The following is a 16,631-nucleotide window of genomic DNA, read 5'->3' as shown; positions in this document are numbered from 1 at the left end:
GAAAGCATGTATCTGTACTCGTAGGTGCAAGTGACATGGCAGTTGCTAAAATCATGCTGGTGCAGTGGAGGCACAGGAAGAAAGCAAAACAGTAAGCAGCAGCCAGGACCCGCACTTATGGTAAAAAGGGGGCAACAAGGATAGAGTTGATCCTAACCTAGACAGAAGGGATGGCTGTTGCTGGTTTATGCTTGAAGCATAGCATGCTGGCTCTTAACACAGCCTTCCCCCAATTGCTGGAAACCTTAGACTCCCAGGGTCAAACTTCATTAGCCACTAACTATACTCAGACTGGTCATTAACTCCCACTGAAATCAGCTGGAGTCTTTCCTTTGACTTCAATGGGAATTGTACCACGCTCTAGAAAGTAAAACACAGCTTTGAACTCATGTGCATTTTGAAATACATTTCACGTAGCCTCAAATGGTTACAGGAAACTTGCCCCAAAGTTGATTAAAATACATCCATGAATTAGAGTAGCTTCCTTTGTGTAACAGAGATATTAAGTTTAAACATTCACAGCCAAGGAACACCTGTGTATTTCATAACTAAATCAGGCGTATGAAACAGATGTTTTTAATGATGCACCCCTTTCTCTCACTCTATTGAACATACCAAATTAAGCTTCCACAACAAGTAAATATGGAAAAACTTGCTACACCGAATCCAATAGTAAACATCCCGCTGTTGATAGATCCATAATGCAGAAGCCTTTTCTCATACCTTTACCAAGGGTTATATTTGGGAAATAAGATTCATTTTTAGAGTTAAAATGAATCTCTGATTGCAACACAGATTCCATCTTCACCTCTGAAAAATAGTTTTTTCAGTAAAATAGCTGGTTTCACACAAAAACAATGAGGAGTCCAGTGGCACCTTCAAGGCTAACAGATTTATTTGGGCATAAGCTTTCATGGGTAAAAAACCCCACTTCTTCAGATGCATGTTTCACACAGTCATGAGAAACCTTACTGCTAAAGGAGTTTGGCTTTGCATATGAGAATATGCAAATTAACAGTTCTGACATGCAAAGAGGAGCTAAGCAGGCACTGGGCTTCAAAAACCCTTCTGTGTCACATGGACTTCTCTGCCCTGCTCTTGCAAGCAAACTGCACCTGAGTGACATCACTGAAGAGAGGGTGAAGTCAGCCACATGCTGGAAAAGGACACAGCTGGAGACTCAGCAAGCCCTTGTGTGCTGTTTACAAAATGACTGGCTTGGAGGGTGGGAAAGGAAGTGTGGGCAGAGTCTCTGAGGGCTGCTGAATTTCAGAGGCAATCTTTTATGAGCTCAATGAATCATTCTGGTGATCTCTGTAGTGGAGAGTTTCTTTCAGCGTTCCCCGGTCTGCACAGGATGTGCTAAGTAGGGAAGGTGATGGCTCTTTAGAAGGGTTGCTGGAGAAGAGGGGGTTTCCTCCCATTTCCTGCTTGCTGCTCAGTGCTGTCTGGAAAACAGGTTCCTGAAGGCATTGTTGTAGTTTTTGTTGAAAGCTGTATAGATCAGTGGATTAAAAAAGGAATTAGAATAGCCGAGCCATAGAAAAATACTTTTCCAAATGGGTGGGATGTCACAGGAGCAGAGAGGGTTGATGAGTTCAGTGATGAAGAAGGGGATCCAGCATAGTACGAAGACCCCAATAAGGATGCCCACCATGAGGACAGCTTTCTTCTCCTTCTGTTCTCTCCACGTGTCTCCATCGGTCTGGAAGGTAACAGTGGCGTGGCGGACTGTGAAGACCATCTGGGATTGTTGGGAGGCCTCCTTCACCTGCCAGATGTGAGCACAAGCGTCAACATATGCACCCTGCCTGCTGCCCATCATCACACCAGGCATACTGCATGTGTCAGCAAACAATCTACAGTACAATTGCAGTTATATGAATGTGATAGGGCACACTGAAGTAGTTTGGGTCAACAGTGCAACTTTATTCTGTTTAAGAGATGTGAAGTATATGTCCCTGTTTTGGGAAACAGGAGTTTTGAATAATGGAGGTTATAAAAATAGCAGTGATAGTGGAAACTGCATATGCACAATTACTCCCACTATCACAATCCGACCATGTATATTTCACACATTTAGCACAATCAGAGCAGTAGAGCTCTCTCTCTCACACACAGCCCTGCCTGCTTCTTCTGACTATGCTAGTCTCTGAGGGGCATATGATGGGGGAAAAGGAGAAAAATGCACTAGGAGAGCGTACAACATACATTGCCAAAAACAGTCATATAGCTCATTAATACACCAGCAAACCATGAGTTCAAAGCATCTAGCCACCATTAGGAAACAATTTGCAAGGTTGTGTAGGTGCCTGCACAGACAAATATTTCCCCTAAGACGATGTCAGGTTATTTTCCATATTCTGGGTGGTTGCCTACTGACTCTCCACCCCTAACTACTAAGGGGCCAGACTCACCTGTGAAACCCTCAGTCATACAAGTGAGCACTGACCCACAGGATTTCAAGGGGCTACTTCTGTGAGTCATTGCTCACTAGCCTGAATCAGAGGTTCACAATCAGGCTCAAAGTTCCTGCACAACATTTCCACTAGCACCCAATGACTGCACACTTGGCCTCCAAGTCTCCCTTCTAGACCTCAGTGCTCCACAGTCCTTGGGCAAGTTTCTCCCGCAGGGCTGGGCCAGAGCGGGGTCCCAGGGCCATGGACATCATCACAGCTGCCACCCAGCCCAAGCCAGCTGGTAAACAAACCCCAGGCTCGACCCACCTCTAGCCCTTCAGGGGCGATGGGGGTGATGGAGTTGCTCTTCCGGGATCCGATGCGAAACTTGGCCGCCTTGTAGATCTTCCAGTAGACAAAGAGCACGACGCAGAGTGGCAGGTAGAAGGCGCCGAAGGTGGAGAAGACTGTGTAGGAAGGTTCCTGGCTGACCTGGCACTCCTGGTTGCCCTCGGAGTAGGTCTCGCCCCAGCCGAAGAGCAGCGGGGCCAGGGCAATGACGGCGGAGAGGGCCCAGGTGAGGGCGATCATGGCATTGGAGATGCAGCGGCGGGCGCGCAGGGTGTACTCCAGGTGGCGGCTGAGGGACCAGTAGCGGTCCAGGGCGATGGCCGTCACGTTCCAGATGCTGGCCGTGCAGCACAGCACGTCGAAGGCGATCCACACATGGCACAGCGCCCGGCCCAGCTGCCAGCGCCGCCCGGCCAGCTCGTGCACCAGGCTGAGGGGCATGACCAGCGCCGCCACCATCACGTCCGAGACGGCCATGGAGGCCACCAGGTTGTGGGGCACGCGGTGGAAGGCGCGCACCCGCAGGATGGTGGCCAGCACCAGCACGTTCCACAGGAAGGTGGCGGCGGCCAGCAGCGCCAGCAGGGTGAGCAGCAGGACGCCGAACACCGACAGCGGGGCCCGGCCGGGCAGGGCCGCCGGGGGGCCCCCGCCGCCGCTCCGGTTGGCCGCTGCTGCCCACGGGGTGACGGAGAGGTTCAGGGGCCCGTCCATGCTGCCCGCCGCGTGGGAAGGGGAGCGGAGAGCGGCCGCCAGCTCCCGTGGGACTCAGGGGGATTCAAGGCGCGGGCGGCGGGCTGGGAGCCGGCTGCGCCTCCGTGCCCGGCCCGAGGCAAAGTTTGGGGGGACGCGCGGCCATGGCGCTGGGCGCCGGCGGGAGGGAGCGTGACCGCGGGCTCGGCGCCGGGCTCCCAGCCTGCCCAGGGGACGGGAGACCAGCCCCGGCACCTCCGCGAGCGAGCCCTGCTGGCCCCGGCCTGCCGCGGAACCCCCCGCCACCCCGCCTGGGGCAGCCGTCCCCGGGCGCCCGAGCCGCGCTCCCTGGTGCAGGGCTGGGAACGGCGACGAGCGCAGTCCGAGCCGGCGGCGGGGCTTTATCAAAGAGGAGAATGACTCCGACGTCAAAACGTGGCCCATCAGCTGACGGCAACCCCCCTTCCCTCCAGTCCTCCCGGGCGAACGCACCCCTCGCTCAGCGAGAGCCTGCCTGCCTTCCCCGGCCGGATGGCGGTCCCTGCCTCCCTCCCTCGCTCGCTGCCAGGTGGAGGAGGAGCCCGCTTGGGTTCGGCACCTGCTGCTACCGCTGCTTAGCTCAGTGCCCTGCTGCTCCTCGCCCTGAAAGTCTCCAAGAACAGCCCAGGCTTTTTGCAGAGGACTGCACCAGCAGATGGTAAATGGATCCCCGAATTCCCTTCTCTGTGCTCAGCTTAGTGCTTCACGCGCTGTCACTGCTGTTACACACCTATTCATCTCATGCACCTATTACCCTGTTCAGACAGGGTGCTGCTCTGCACCTGCTCGTATGAATAAACTATTACATGCCTAACGATTTGGATTGCTCGAAGAAAGGGGGTTATCTACAGTGAAGGATGCAGCTTTCATTATAAGGGAGCAGGTATCCATGGCTTAGGTTTATAGGCATTTTAATCAAAGCTCTGCTCTACCCGGCAAGGTGCATATGCATGTAACCAACTGGTCAGGTGGGTTACCTGTGCATATGTGAAAACAGAGTATTTCCAGTGGGCTTCAGCAGAGCAGAGACAAATTAAAGTGGTCTCCGATTTCAAGTGCATGGGTAAAAGGAGCTGGAGAATAAGAGCTTTTCAAAATCCTGCTTAGTCATTTCAGTTTAAAGATGTTTATCTAGAGATTAGCTATAGTTAAGTCAACTCAGCCTTTCCAGTACTGCTTTTCTGCTAAGTGTTTGGGGCACCATCCCACTTCATTTGTGCTTTTTCATGGACTTTAATTTCCCCTGTTGTGAAATATAATTTTAAAATTCAAAAGAATTACACCTAGATGTTTTAAAAATTCAAAAGTTTGTGTATCCCTGGCAATGTCAATATACCCACATTGAATGTGTCTCACAGTACAGCATGTACCTAACAAGCCAACTAATACGTGTAAGGGGTCAAGTGACTGTTTCTTTCGGAATCTCACCTTTTGCATATCCAGACTTTTAGCTACTAATTAACTTTTTATTAAAGCTAAACAGAACTCTTCTTTGACTACTACAACACATTTTTGTATTATTTTACTTACTTTTTTTAATTATTATTTCTGTAACAGTAGTGATTATAGGCTCCAAATGAAGTCAGGGCCCCATTGTGCTAGGCACTGTACAGACACTGAGAGAGATAGTCAGTACCTTAATCAGCTTACAATCCAACTGGATAAAACAAACAGCAGGTGGAAGAAAGGAAATAAGTAAATAAATATTGAGGAAGGGTGATCAATACATTTGTGACCTTAATGCAATTCCATTGGATTTAGGAGAGGAAATAAAGATGTAGCAGTTCTGTAGAGATACACAACTGCACATTACCACAGGCAATAGCATAACTAAAAATCAAATGGGTATTTGGTACTGCACATTTTTAACCTCATAGGTGATGCTCAACCACACGGTGATGTTCAACCAGTTTGTGATGAGCCCATAAGAGGCAATTATGATATATTTGTCTCATAATCCTTCTGTAAATTTCCTGCAGGATAAGCCAACTAAAGGCAGACCACTGATGCATACATAAATGCACACATCACACCTGAAATTTGTTGTCCATATTCCTTTTAAAGTTTATTTTTAAATAGCTTTATTAAAATGAATTATGCTTTTGAGAGCAACTAGCATGCTGGAGGTCCATCAACATAAGTATATTCCACCATGTGTCACTCTTTTTTAGAATAATAGACACAGAAAGAAATATTAAGAAGAAATTGTATGCAGGAAGATGAGGTGTCTTTAGCTTAATACATGAGCTTTGACAATCAAAGCTTCCAGTACAAACTATCAAGAATCTGCCAGGAAGACAGACGGCACTGATGATAGGAAATGGATGGATCTGTAAAATGCAGTTGTTATTCTGACCCTTTTTTCGGATGGCAAGTTGTAGAAGAGATTTGTTTCTCACAAGCTTTAGGCATTTTGGTGGCAAACTGGCATTGGTGCTAGTAAATTGTTGAAACTGTGGGAAAGTTTGTGATGTCACTAGACTGCAAATGGACTTCTCGATGTGTGTTCTCCTGAATGTCATTCTGCTTCATCCCAGGCATCTGATGACCTATATTTATATAAATCCTTTCGGACTGTGGCAATGTTCTGCAGAACACCAAAGTAGAAATTATATACATTTTAAGACTCTTCTCTAACCAGTCAAGATATCATCCTGAAGGTCTGATTTCTTTACCCTTTTATGAAAGATGAAGACAGAAATCATTCTAAATAGTTTTCTGTGTTGGCCTTTGGGGTTCCCCAGTGCTCTCAAGTTGGTTTTGTTATTATAACGCAGCGTAAACCTGCATAGTAATGAAAGAACCATTGACGTCAGAAGTAAAATGTAGATGTCTTCTAAGGGATATTTTTTCCCCATCTCTAGTCCCTTAATCCTCGTTTCTTGATATGCAATTGAAAGCTTTCTCGTTACTTGGCAATGCCATTTCCTGAACAGCCACTCCACTACTGCTTTGTCTACCTGCCAAGTGTTTCTGTTGGCATAATCGACTTATCAGTGTGTTGCCGTCCCACATTGTGGATTGCTTTCAGGAGAATAATCTGAGATCCAGGAGATGGATCTGAGATGCACCAGATCCACATTCACATTTTTTCCTGTAGCTATGGAATGTGTGCTTCCTTGCTTGACTCTTAAGTAGAGGTTGTCAGTTCTCATCAGACTTGTAGATTTTTCTGTTGCAGCCTTTTGATATTGTGCAAATTGCTGTTCATTTGAGTAAGTTAAACACTCTGTGTTCTGAAATCATAGTACTGAGACATGGTGAAGTACCTTCCTGGATGCATTTCATTAGTGGGTGAAGTGATACCTGGGTAAATTTTGTGAAGCTATTTATTTAGACATTTAGATCAGTGCCCACCACAAAAGCAACTGGGAGCTTTATACAACTAAAACCAGTCATTCATAAGCTAACAACATATTAAACTGTAGGGTCTGATCATGCAAACTTTTTCTCACACTGAGTAATAATTGGGCCTACTGGTGAGTAGGGACTGCTTATACAAGTAAGAGTTTGCAGGACTGTGTCTCACATCCATAGACAGTAAATTACAGCAAATTCCATCAATAGGTCCATGTAAAGATGTGTTTTTTCCATATATTATGTATGTAAGTACTATGAGACATTTCCTTCTCGCACATTAAAAAAACAAATCAGGAAAGCTGTAGAGGGAAAGAAAACTCCATAAGGTTTCCATCACAGGGTTCTCTTCACACTATCCCATCTGGTGGGAAGGGGACAGCACGTGGATTTTGGAGGCCAGCCCCAATCCCCCAAACTTGCATATTTTAGGAATACACAAAGAAGGATATCCCCACTTTTGCATTGAGCCCGGAGCCATCCTTGTGAGCCCCTGGAAACACAATTTCTGCTGGAGCTGTTCTGCTATGGAGAAGACCTAAATGGAGATAATACAAAGTGTTAGCACCCACCAGGATTTCTTTGCAGAAATTTTGGATGCAGAGCAGAGGTTAGTGCCATGGTACACTCTCCTGTGCTGCTCCTCATGTCCCCAGCACCCCTTTACACAGATCCCCCAAAGGGGGCAAATAAGTAGGGTCAGTTGTGGGGACAGTGCTGCAGAGGTGGTTCTGTCCTGCTTCTGCATGGAAGGCAGGGGGCTGTGTATGAGGAGGTCTTTCTCCAGGCACAGATCTCTGGGAGATTAGACAAGTGCATGTGTGGTTCGATGGAGGCAGATTACAAAAGCCCACAGGTAAATCAAAAACATGGAGACTTGGGAGAAGGGTTGGAATCTGGAGGAAGCATTGGTCATTTAGCAGTCATAAGGGAGAGACAAGAGAGAACATACGGGGGAAATCAAATCAGTATCTTAGATATCTGTATACTAATGCAAGAAGTATGGGGAATAAGCAGGAAGAACTTGAAATGCTAGTGAATAAGCACAACTATGACATAGTTGGCAGCACAGAGACTTAGTGGGATAATATGGATGACTGGAATATTGGTATAGAAGGGTACAGCTTGCTCAGGAAGGACAGGTAGGGAAAAAAGGGGAGGAGGTGTTGTCTTATATATTAAAAATGTGTACATTTGGACTGAGGTTGAGATGGAAACAGGAGACAGACTTGTTGAAAGTCTCTGGGTAAGGATAAAAGGGGGAAAAAACAAGGGTGATGTCATGTTAGGGGTCTACTACAGACAGCCTAACCAGGAAGAAGAGGATAAGGCTTAACAACTAATAAAATCATCCAAAGCACAGGACTTGGTGGTGATGGGGGACTTCAACTACCTAGACATTTGTTGGGAAAATAACACAGCAGGGCATAGATTATCCTACAAGTTCTTGGAATGTATTGAAGACCATTTTTTATTTCAGAAAGTGGAGAAAGCCACTAGGGGAGAAGCTGTTCTAGATTTGATTTTGAGAAATGGGGAGGAACTGGTTGAGAATTTGAAAGTGGAAGGCAGTTTAGGTGAAAGTGATCATGAAATGGTAGAGTTAATAATTTTAAGAAATGGTAGGAGGTAAAACAGCAGAATAAGATAATGGATTTCAAGAAGGCAGACTTTAGCAAACTCAGGGAGTTGACAGGCAAGATCCCATGGGAAGCAAGTCTAAGGAGAAAAACAGTTCAAGAGAGTTGGCAGTTTTTCAAAGAGACATTATTAAGGGCACATAAACAAACTATCCCACTGCGTAGGAAAAATAAGTAGTATGGCAAGAGACCATACTGGCTTAACCAGGAGATCTTCAATTATCTGAAACTCAAAAAAAGAGTCCAACCAAAAGTGGAAACTAGGTCAAATTACAAAGGATGAATATAAACAAATAACACAAGCATGTAGGTACAAAATTAGAATGGCCAAGGCACAAAATGAGATTAAATTAGCTATAGGCATAAAGGATAACAAGAAAATGTTCTACAAATACATTAGAAGCAAGAGGAAGACCAAGGACAGGAAGGCCCGCTACTCAATGGCGGCTGGGGGAGCAGGGGGAGGCAATAACAGAAAATGTGGAAATGGCAGAAGTGCTAAATGACTTTTTTTGTTTCAGTTTTCACCAAAAAGGTTATCAGTGACTGGATGACTAACATAGTGAATGACAGTATTGTTTCAGGAGCTTTGCAAACTCAAGCAGATACCTCTGTATCGGTTATGCTCACTTCACCGTTTTGAAGGTTTTCTTTGCAATCGTAACAGCTAGAGACTTCATTTTTTTAAATGAAAGCTGAAACTGGAGAACAATAAATACATTTATCTGTGCTCCCAGATAGTCCTTAGCACCCTCTGGTGGCATGCCCCACAAACACTGCATTATAATAATGGCTTAATGGCAACAGTATTACAAGAGCATAATGGGTTGTGGAGAATCACAAAAAGATGCCTAAGGTGCATCTCACAGTTATTGATACATACAAAGCTGAACTGTTTTATGCAGGTCAGGTTTAGTATTAAGGCTTTGGTTATGTATGTGAACCAACCTTAACCATCAATGTGTCTTGTTTTGTTTTATGGAAATGCAAGGTAGGTGTTCTCCGTGAATATCAATAAAATAATGAGGTTGAGATTTTCAAACAGAATAGGGGATTTGTACACGTATTCCATTAAAATCAATAATAGACTATTCTTTAAAAATTAATATAGGAACTCTTGTATTTATATAATCATATTTAATACTTAGTTTTTGTATAGCTCTTTTCATCAGCTGATGTAGATGTATAAATCTCCTCGACTGCTTTGAAGATCTCAACCTGCTATATTTGTGTGAATTAATTTTTGTTTCCTTTAGCGGAATTGTAGGCTTATGGTGAAAAGACTACATTGCTTATATCCTTTATCCAATCAGATTTGCAGAGAGTCTGGGACTAGGCTGGATATCTACAATATGTTTGACCATCAGGTGCCAGGCACACTTTTCACAGTATTTGAGAGGCATGTGGAGGCTGGTCTTTTTCTAGGAAAGATGGATATTTTTGTATTCCATGATTAATCTGACCTATTTACACAGGTATTGATCCAAGTTGGGATTGTTATAATTTAATTTTGTGAGCTTTGTTTGTATGGCACAATATAAATCATGGGTAGACCTCTTGGGACAGATGCATATGTTGCAAATAGAAATAAATGGATCAGTTTTTCTAAGGCCCCGATTTGGCAAAGCATCTTTATTCAGGACAGCACTGTGTTTAACTTTAAGCATGTGCTTAAGTCCCAATGAAGTCAACAGGGGTTAAGTAGATGTTTAAAGTTAAAAACATGCAGTGTTTTCCTGAATCAGGGACAAAGGTTAGGAAAATGATCACGCTATGTGGGAGGCAAAATCTTATATTGTAGGGAAAATGTGGACATGGAAATTTCCCTTCCCTTTTGGAGGAGAAAGTAGAAATGAATCCAATTCTCTAAGTACGTGGACAAGAAGCACTAAGAAATATACTTTGCCACAAATTTAGAATGAGTTAAATCTATTGACAGCCCTGCAGCTGCGGAGAAAAAATATATAATTACAACTGTGAGCAGCAAAGTGGTTTAGCCTAATCGTTAAACATTGATAAGCACCAGAGTGCCTAATAAATTGCAAATCTCATTATCTATTTGTTATGTGTATCGTGAGATAACTGTTGAGGTTGAAAAGTATAAAAATTTGATTTAATTCATTGACATTTTGGATACAACGGGGTCAGACAGGTCTTATGGCACATAGCAGCTTGGGGCCTATGAAAAGGAGTGTAATTGAAGATAAGGCTATAGCAAGATGAGTGAAAATGTAAGAGAGTTCAAGGATACATTAAAGCAGATGTATCCTACCTTCACACTGTAATCACCTACATGGGCCATGAGGCAAATTGCAAATACGTTTGACACCCAGAAGGAAGATTATTACCGCAGTGGTACATTCTGCCAAATGTTACAATTTCTTCCATTCAGAACTCTTGAGAATCCAGTACCAAACTAGACAAGTCCTTGGGCCCTGAGGTTTCGAACCTCCCCAGAATAATTATTAATTTATTTTTTTTACATTTTTCAAATACATCTATAGCTCTGCCCCTACTTTAAAAATTACCATATAAACCAAGGACTGCCCATAAATATGTCCACCTTGACCCACGCCCTCTTCAACAACCTTAACAAAGGTGGCGGGGGGGGGGAGATGGGTGTTGCAACATGCTCCTAAGGCAAAGAAATCCATCCAGGCTCTGGCAGACTGGAGGGGGGAGGGAATTCCAAAACTGATGCACCCTCACAGATGACTCCCTGCCAATAGCTCGTTCTTGCTTATATGGGCGAGCTCCTGCCCAAGTGCTTCTGCTGGTCTCAACTGCGGCAGTATATCACAAGGAGAGGGCTGATCTCTCAGCTAACCACTGAGGGTTTTATAGGTTAAATTCAATACATTGAATTCTACCCTGAAGACATTAGGGAGAAAAAAAGGTGATTTAAAGCCAACTTCCCCCTACATCCCTCTGTTTCTTTCTTAATTGCAAGGATGGAGGAACTGAGAATCAGGCCCCTATGTTTTTTCATTACATCTGTTGCCCACATATGTTTTGTAAAAGTGTAAAATAATTGAAATCTTGGAAGTGAGAACTGCTTTCTGGGACTCGCTCTCTTGGTTAATACTATGAACTTGAGATCATTAAACGAGGCTTACTTTAGATACCAAATCAATAATTCAAATTTTTGCATTGAGAGATAGCAGATAATTAGTGGCTAAGTGCCCAATATGCTAGTGCATAATGTGTTCTGCTTACAACATAATAAAAAGGCAGTTAGTTTTAGATCTCAGTCTAATTAATTAAGCTAAAATACAGCTCCTAAGTCAAGTTACATTTATTGATTTTGCTTGTGGTATATTTTAACGAGATACAATACTATATACTACTGTAAATATTTTGTAATAATGCTGAGATGTTCTTGGTTTAAAATCTTTGAGGTAGAGGAGAAACCCCCACAACAATGGAAATCCTGTTCTGCTCCGCTATAAATAATTTGTGGTAACATGAAACATTCTCGTTTGTGTAGTACAATAGTGTAAGTTCAGATATCCACTGTAGGCTTCAGCCACTAGGGGGTGACAGATTTGAGCAGCTCTGACATTCTGTCCAGAAGAGGACAGTTGTGCACATAATATTCTGAAGGAGGACAAATAGGTGTGCATGTGTGTGCATGCATATCCATCTATGTATGCATAGGCAACATTGCTAGTGTGTCACATTTTAATTTCCTGACATACTGCAGGGGAAGCAAGACAAATGAAAGGCAAGAAGTAAAGTCTTTCAAGCACCCAGTAAGTGTCACTGCACATCAATATTTGGGAGGGAGGTGAGCGAAGAGGAGTAGTGAATCTGTCATTGTGGCTATTTTAGAGGAACAATTTTACTCTTAGTTACGTTAATAGGAGGTCAGATCACATGAGCATCATGGTCCCTTCTGGCCTTAGAATCTATGAAATCTAGAGAAACTGCATTGAAGATGATCGAGTTACTGCCTATTTACACTTGTGTAAATGAGAGCAGAATCTGGCCATCACAAACATCTTGTCAGAACTCTTTGACTCTAGTTGTAGCCCCAGCACTGTGAGTGGGGTGGCTGTCGCCCATTCCTTTACTGTGAGAAGAACAAAGAAAGTAGCCTGGATGATAAGGAAATCTCTGACAGAAAAAAAAAAACGGACGCAAGAGACCGAATGTGATATAAAGGTTTTATCAGCATGAGTTCAGCATGTTCACATGACTCACAAGAGGCAAAGCTGTGAATGAGTTATGCAGGTCATCCCAAATCACATCCACCCCACACTACAATGTCTTCTGTAACTCCACCATCTTTCATTGAGTTTCTCTGGATTTACATACACAGAATTTCATAATAAGCAGAGATGTTAGTATCATCTGGATCACATAGTACGTTACATGCACAAATGGAATGAAATTAGTTCTTTTCTCAATAAATCAGTTTTGTTGCTTCTAAGTTTTTATTTTATTTTTGTGGCCTATTTATGGGATGGCCTATATAAATGGCAGCCAAACTTAAAAGCAATCCTCCACTCTGTATTGTTTTGTGGATATTAATTGGTCCATCCGCAAAGTCTCTGAATCCATCTTAACATACCTGGGAAAAGAGAGGATTGTATGAAAAATTAGACATCTTCCTCCACTGAGAATTATCACTGAGAAACTTAAAGAATATACAAAAATTCATAATTGTATTAGTAGTAGTAGTATTGTTAGAAAAAGGGAGCAAAATCAGTCTTGGTTGGGGGGAACTTATAAATGATGGCCTCAAATAGTGTGACAAGTTAATTTAGATGCATTGCGCCTCAGTTCTCAACCACAGCGTTAGGAGAACTCCGAAAACCTTAATTATACTCCTCTCTTCCTCTGTACTCAAAACAGGGACAGAATTCATTTTAAATGTATTATGACTTTCAAGGCCTCTGCATCTTACATAGGGCACTTAAGTCATAACATAAAAATCAACTCACTAGTCCACCCTAAAGTCCACAAACCAACCTTGTGCATAGTAGCATGATACATTTTGTTACACTTGGGAAGGGGGGGAATGGGAGCAAGGATTATTTTATAGGCCCACCCAAAACGGCTAAGGGTGATTCTGCTCAGATTTGTAATATTATATGTGTTTATAAAAACATTTCCCCCCAACTATACATTGTTATATTAAGAGTACTCCTTGTTCTTTGAGATATCACAAGTAATTTTGTATACTTAAAATAAAAAAGTCATAAGAACATAAGAATGACCATATTGACTCAGACCAATGGTCCATCTAACCTAGTATTCTGTCTTCCAACAGTGGCTGGTGCCAGATGCTTCAGAGGGAATGAACAGACCAGGGGCAATTTTGAGTGATCCATCCCCTCTTGTCCAGTCCCAGATTCTGGCAGTCAGAGACTCATGAATTTATCTAATTCTTTTCTGTATAACTAGCTTCCTTATTTTTGTGTAGTTTTGTATTCATCTCTTGGACCAGATGCTGTGGGCCAGTTAGTACTAAATCAAGAATTACCTCTCCTCTTGTGGGTTTCAGGTCTAGCTGCTCCAAGAAGCAGTCATTAATGATGTCCAGAAATGTTCTCTGCATCCCATCCTGAGGTGACATGTTCCCAGTCAATATGGGATGGCTGAAATCCCCCATTATTATTGAGTATTCTATTTTTGTAGCCTCTCTAATCTCAAACCCGTGACAAACCATTCTCACTGCGGCTCTGAAGCTGACAAACAATTGAGGGTGAAAGCATCCATTTCACATGAGTTTCAGAGTTATAGCACAAATGAAAGACAGTTTTAAATTTTATATCATGTTTGCCTGTGTATTGAAGACAATCAAAATGTGCATGTACATCTCAAGCCAGAGTTTAGTCCTGTATATACATGTTTTTATAGATTTAAGTTCAAATGATTAGAAAAGATTCTTATCAATATTAACTCACACTAAAAAAAATTAGCTTGCTGACAATATAGCAAGCATGCCTATTTTGACAACAGCTCAACAGTTTGAAACTTACAAACGTCTTGGATAATATATCATTTTGTGAAAATACAGTTTATTGGGAAAGAGACATCCATCATTTGTGAACACAGATAATTTACTCAAGCAAAGCCATTTGCACATACGAAGTGCATGCAAGTGTTGTTTATGCAAATCCTGTCAATCACATGTACAAATGCTAGCGTGCGCACGTACATGCAAGTGTCAGGGCTGGGACATTGGCACTCAGGCCCAGTGGTTAGCCTAAGGTAGGGGGCTGGGTTCCCACACCTGCCAGGATTCAGAACCAGAAGCTGAGTTGGTAATTAAGAGTCAGATACCAGGAATCAGATTGAGTCAGGGAACCAGGAAGTCAGGATCAGGATACAAGTCAAAGATCAGGAGCCAGGTCAGGTCAGAGACAGGAGTAGGTAGCACTGGATAAGCAGGGTAGAGCCCAGATTATTTCCTGCTCCTTCTTTAGGCTAAAGTAGGGGGAGCAAACCAATCAGCGCTTCAGTGTGTCACCAATCAGGGCCTGTGGGTGGAGCAGTCTATTGCAACTGGACTTCATGGAGTCTCAGTTCTAGTTGATGCCAGTAAGCTGTCAAGGGGAGGGATAGTTCAGTGATTTGAGTATTGGCCTGCTAAACCCAGCGTTATGAGTTCAATCCTTGAGGGAGCCATTTAGGGATATGGGACAAAAATCTGTTGGATGGATTGGTCCTGCTTTGAGCAGGGGGTTGGACTAGATGATCTCCTGAGGGCCCTTCCAACCCTGGTATTCTATGATTCTAAATGGATGGGTGAAGTGTAATGACCCGCAGCCCTGGTTTGGGAGCTGTAGGTCATGACAAAGTGATGCTAAAGCAGTGGTGTTCAACCTTTTATTCATTTGTGGATCCCTAAAAAATCTCAAATGGAAGTGCCAACCCCTTTGGAAATGTTAGCCATAGTCTGTGGACCCCCAGGGGTCTGCAGACCACACGTTGAAAACCACTGTGCTAAAAGGAAGGTCCTTTAAAAATGTGGTCATAAATGTATTCATACTTTACATTGGGATTTGATATGTTTCTCATGCAGCAAGTTTGCTATTCAGGGCACATGTGGATTTTGGAAATTTGTACAGTTTTTACTACATTGATGTAGGTATATTGGTGCAAACCCCTAATGTAGACACACCGCACCAATTCTGAGAGGCCAATTAATTAAGAGAAAAAAAACTTTTGAAGTGATAATCAAGATAGCGCAGTACAGACAGTTTGATAAGAAGTGTGAGAATACTTACAAGGGGAGATAGATTCAATGTTTGTAATGGCTCAGCCATTCCCAGTCCTTATTCAATCCAGAGTTGATTGTGTCTAGTTTGCATATCAATTCCAGCTCAGCAGTCTCTCGTTGGAGTCTGTTTTTGAAGTTTTTCTGTTGTAATATAGCCACCCGCAGGTCTGTCACTGAATGACCAGACAGGTTAAAGTGGGAGAACACTAGACACAATCAACTCTGGATTGAATAAGGACTGGGAATGGCTGAGCCATTACAAACATTGAATCTATCTCCCCTTGTAAGTATTCTCACACTTCTTATCAAACTGTCTGTACTGGGCTATCTTGATAATCACTTCAAAAGTTTTTTTTCTCTTAATTAATTGGCCTCTCAGAGTTGGTAAGACAACTCCCACCTGTTTATGCTCTCTGTATGTGTGTATATATATCTCCTCAATATATGTTCCATTCTATATGCATCCGAAGAAGTGGGCTGTAATCCACGAAAGCTTATGCTCTAATAAATTTGTTAGTCTCTAAGGTGCCACAAGTACTCCTGTTCTTTTTGCGGATACAGACTAACACGGCTGCTACTCTGAAACTTTGTAACGATACCTAACAAGAGACCTTTTGCATGAAGCATATTCCAGTTACATAATATTCACTTATCATATTTTTATAAAACCATATAGATTGCACAACGTCACATGTGGTAAATATTTGTGTGTGTGTGTGTGTGTGGGTAATATATTTAAAATCAGGATTTTTCAGTCTAGTTTTCTATTCTCTCATAAAATAAGTTATGAACATAAATGCAGAACTTGATGTTGGGGTTTTTTTGCCATAAACTGGAAAATAACTTGTTGGGAAATGTCTCATTAAATATACGCTTTATTAAAAATAGGTTAGTTAATTTAATCCCCCCTCTAATTTA

At 42.9% G+C, this 16,631-nt stretch overlaps 1 protein-coding gene and 1 long non-coding RNA gene across 2 annotated transcripts; one reads left to right on the top strand and one right to left on the bottom strand.

The window, feature by feature from the left end:
* Positions 1-393: 393 nt before the first annotated feature.
* On the bottom strand, positions 394-3,610 carry HTR5A (5-hydroxytryptamine receptor 5A). Its single transcript, XM_008163040.4, has 2 exons — positions 2,730-3,610; positions 394-1,771 (listed from the first exon to the last, which is right to left on the bottom strand). The coding sequence occupies exons 1-2, from the start codon at positions 3,465-3,467 to the stop codon at positions 1,439-1,441; spliced, it is 1,071 nt and encodes a 356-aa protein (XP_008161262.2). The 5' UTR covers positions 3,468-3,610; the 3' UTR covers positions 394-1,438.
* A 307-nt stretch (positions 3,611-3,917) lies between these two features.
* On the top strand, positions 3,918-14,529 carry LOC135981259 (uncharacterized). Its single transcript, XR_010598203.1, has 2 exons — positions 3,918-4,143; positions 13,758-14,529. It is a non-coding gene; the product is annotated as an uncharacterized LOC135981259 (long non-coding RNA).
* The last annotated feature ends 2,102 nt before the right edge of the window (positions 14,530-16,631 follow it).

This window comes from Chrysemys picta, chromosome 2, assembly GCF_011386835.1.
Source record: "Chrysemys picta bellii isolate R12L10 chromosome 2, ASM1138683v2, whole genome shotgun sequence".
Taxonomy (NCBI): Eukaryota; Metazoa; Chordata; order Testudines; family Emydidae; genus Chrysemys; species Chrysemys picta.
The sequence above is the reverse complement of the archived record's forward strand: the minus strand, read 5'-3'. Positions and strand labels throughout refer to the sequence as shown.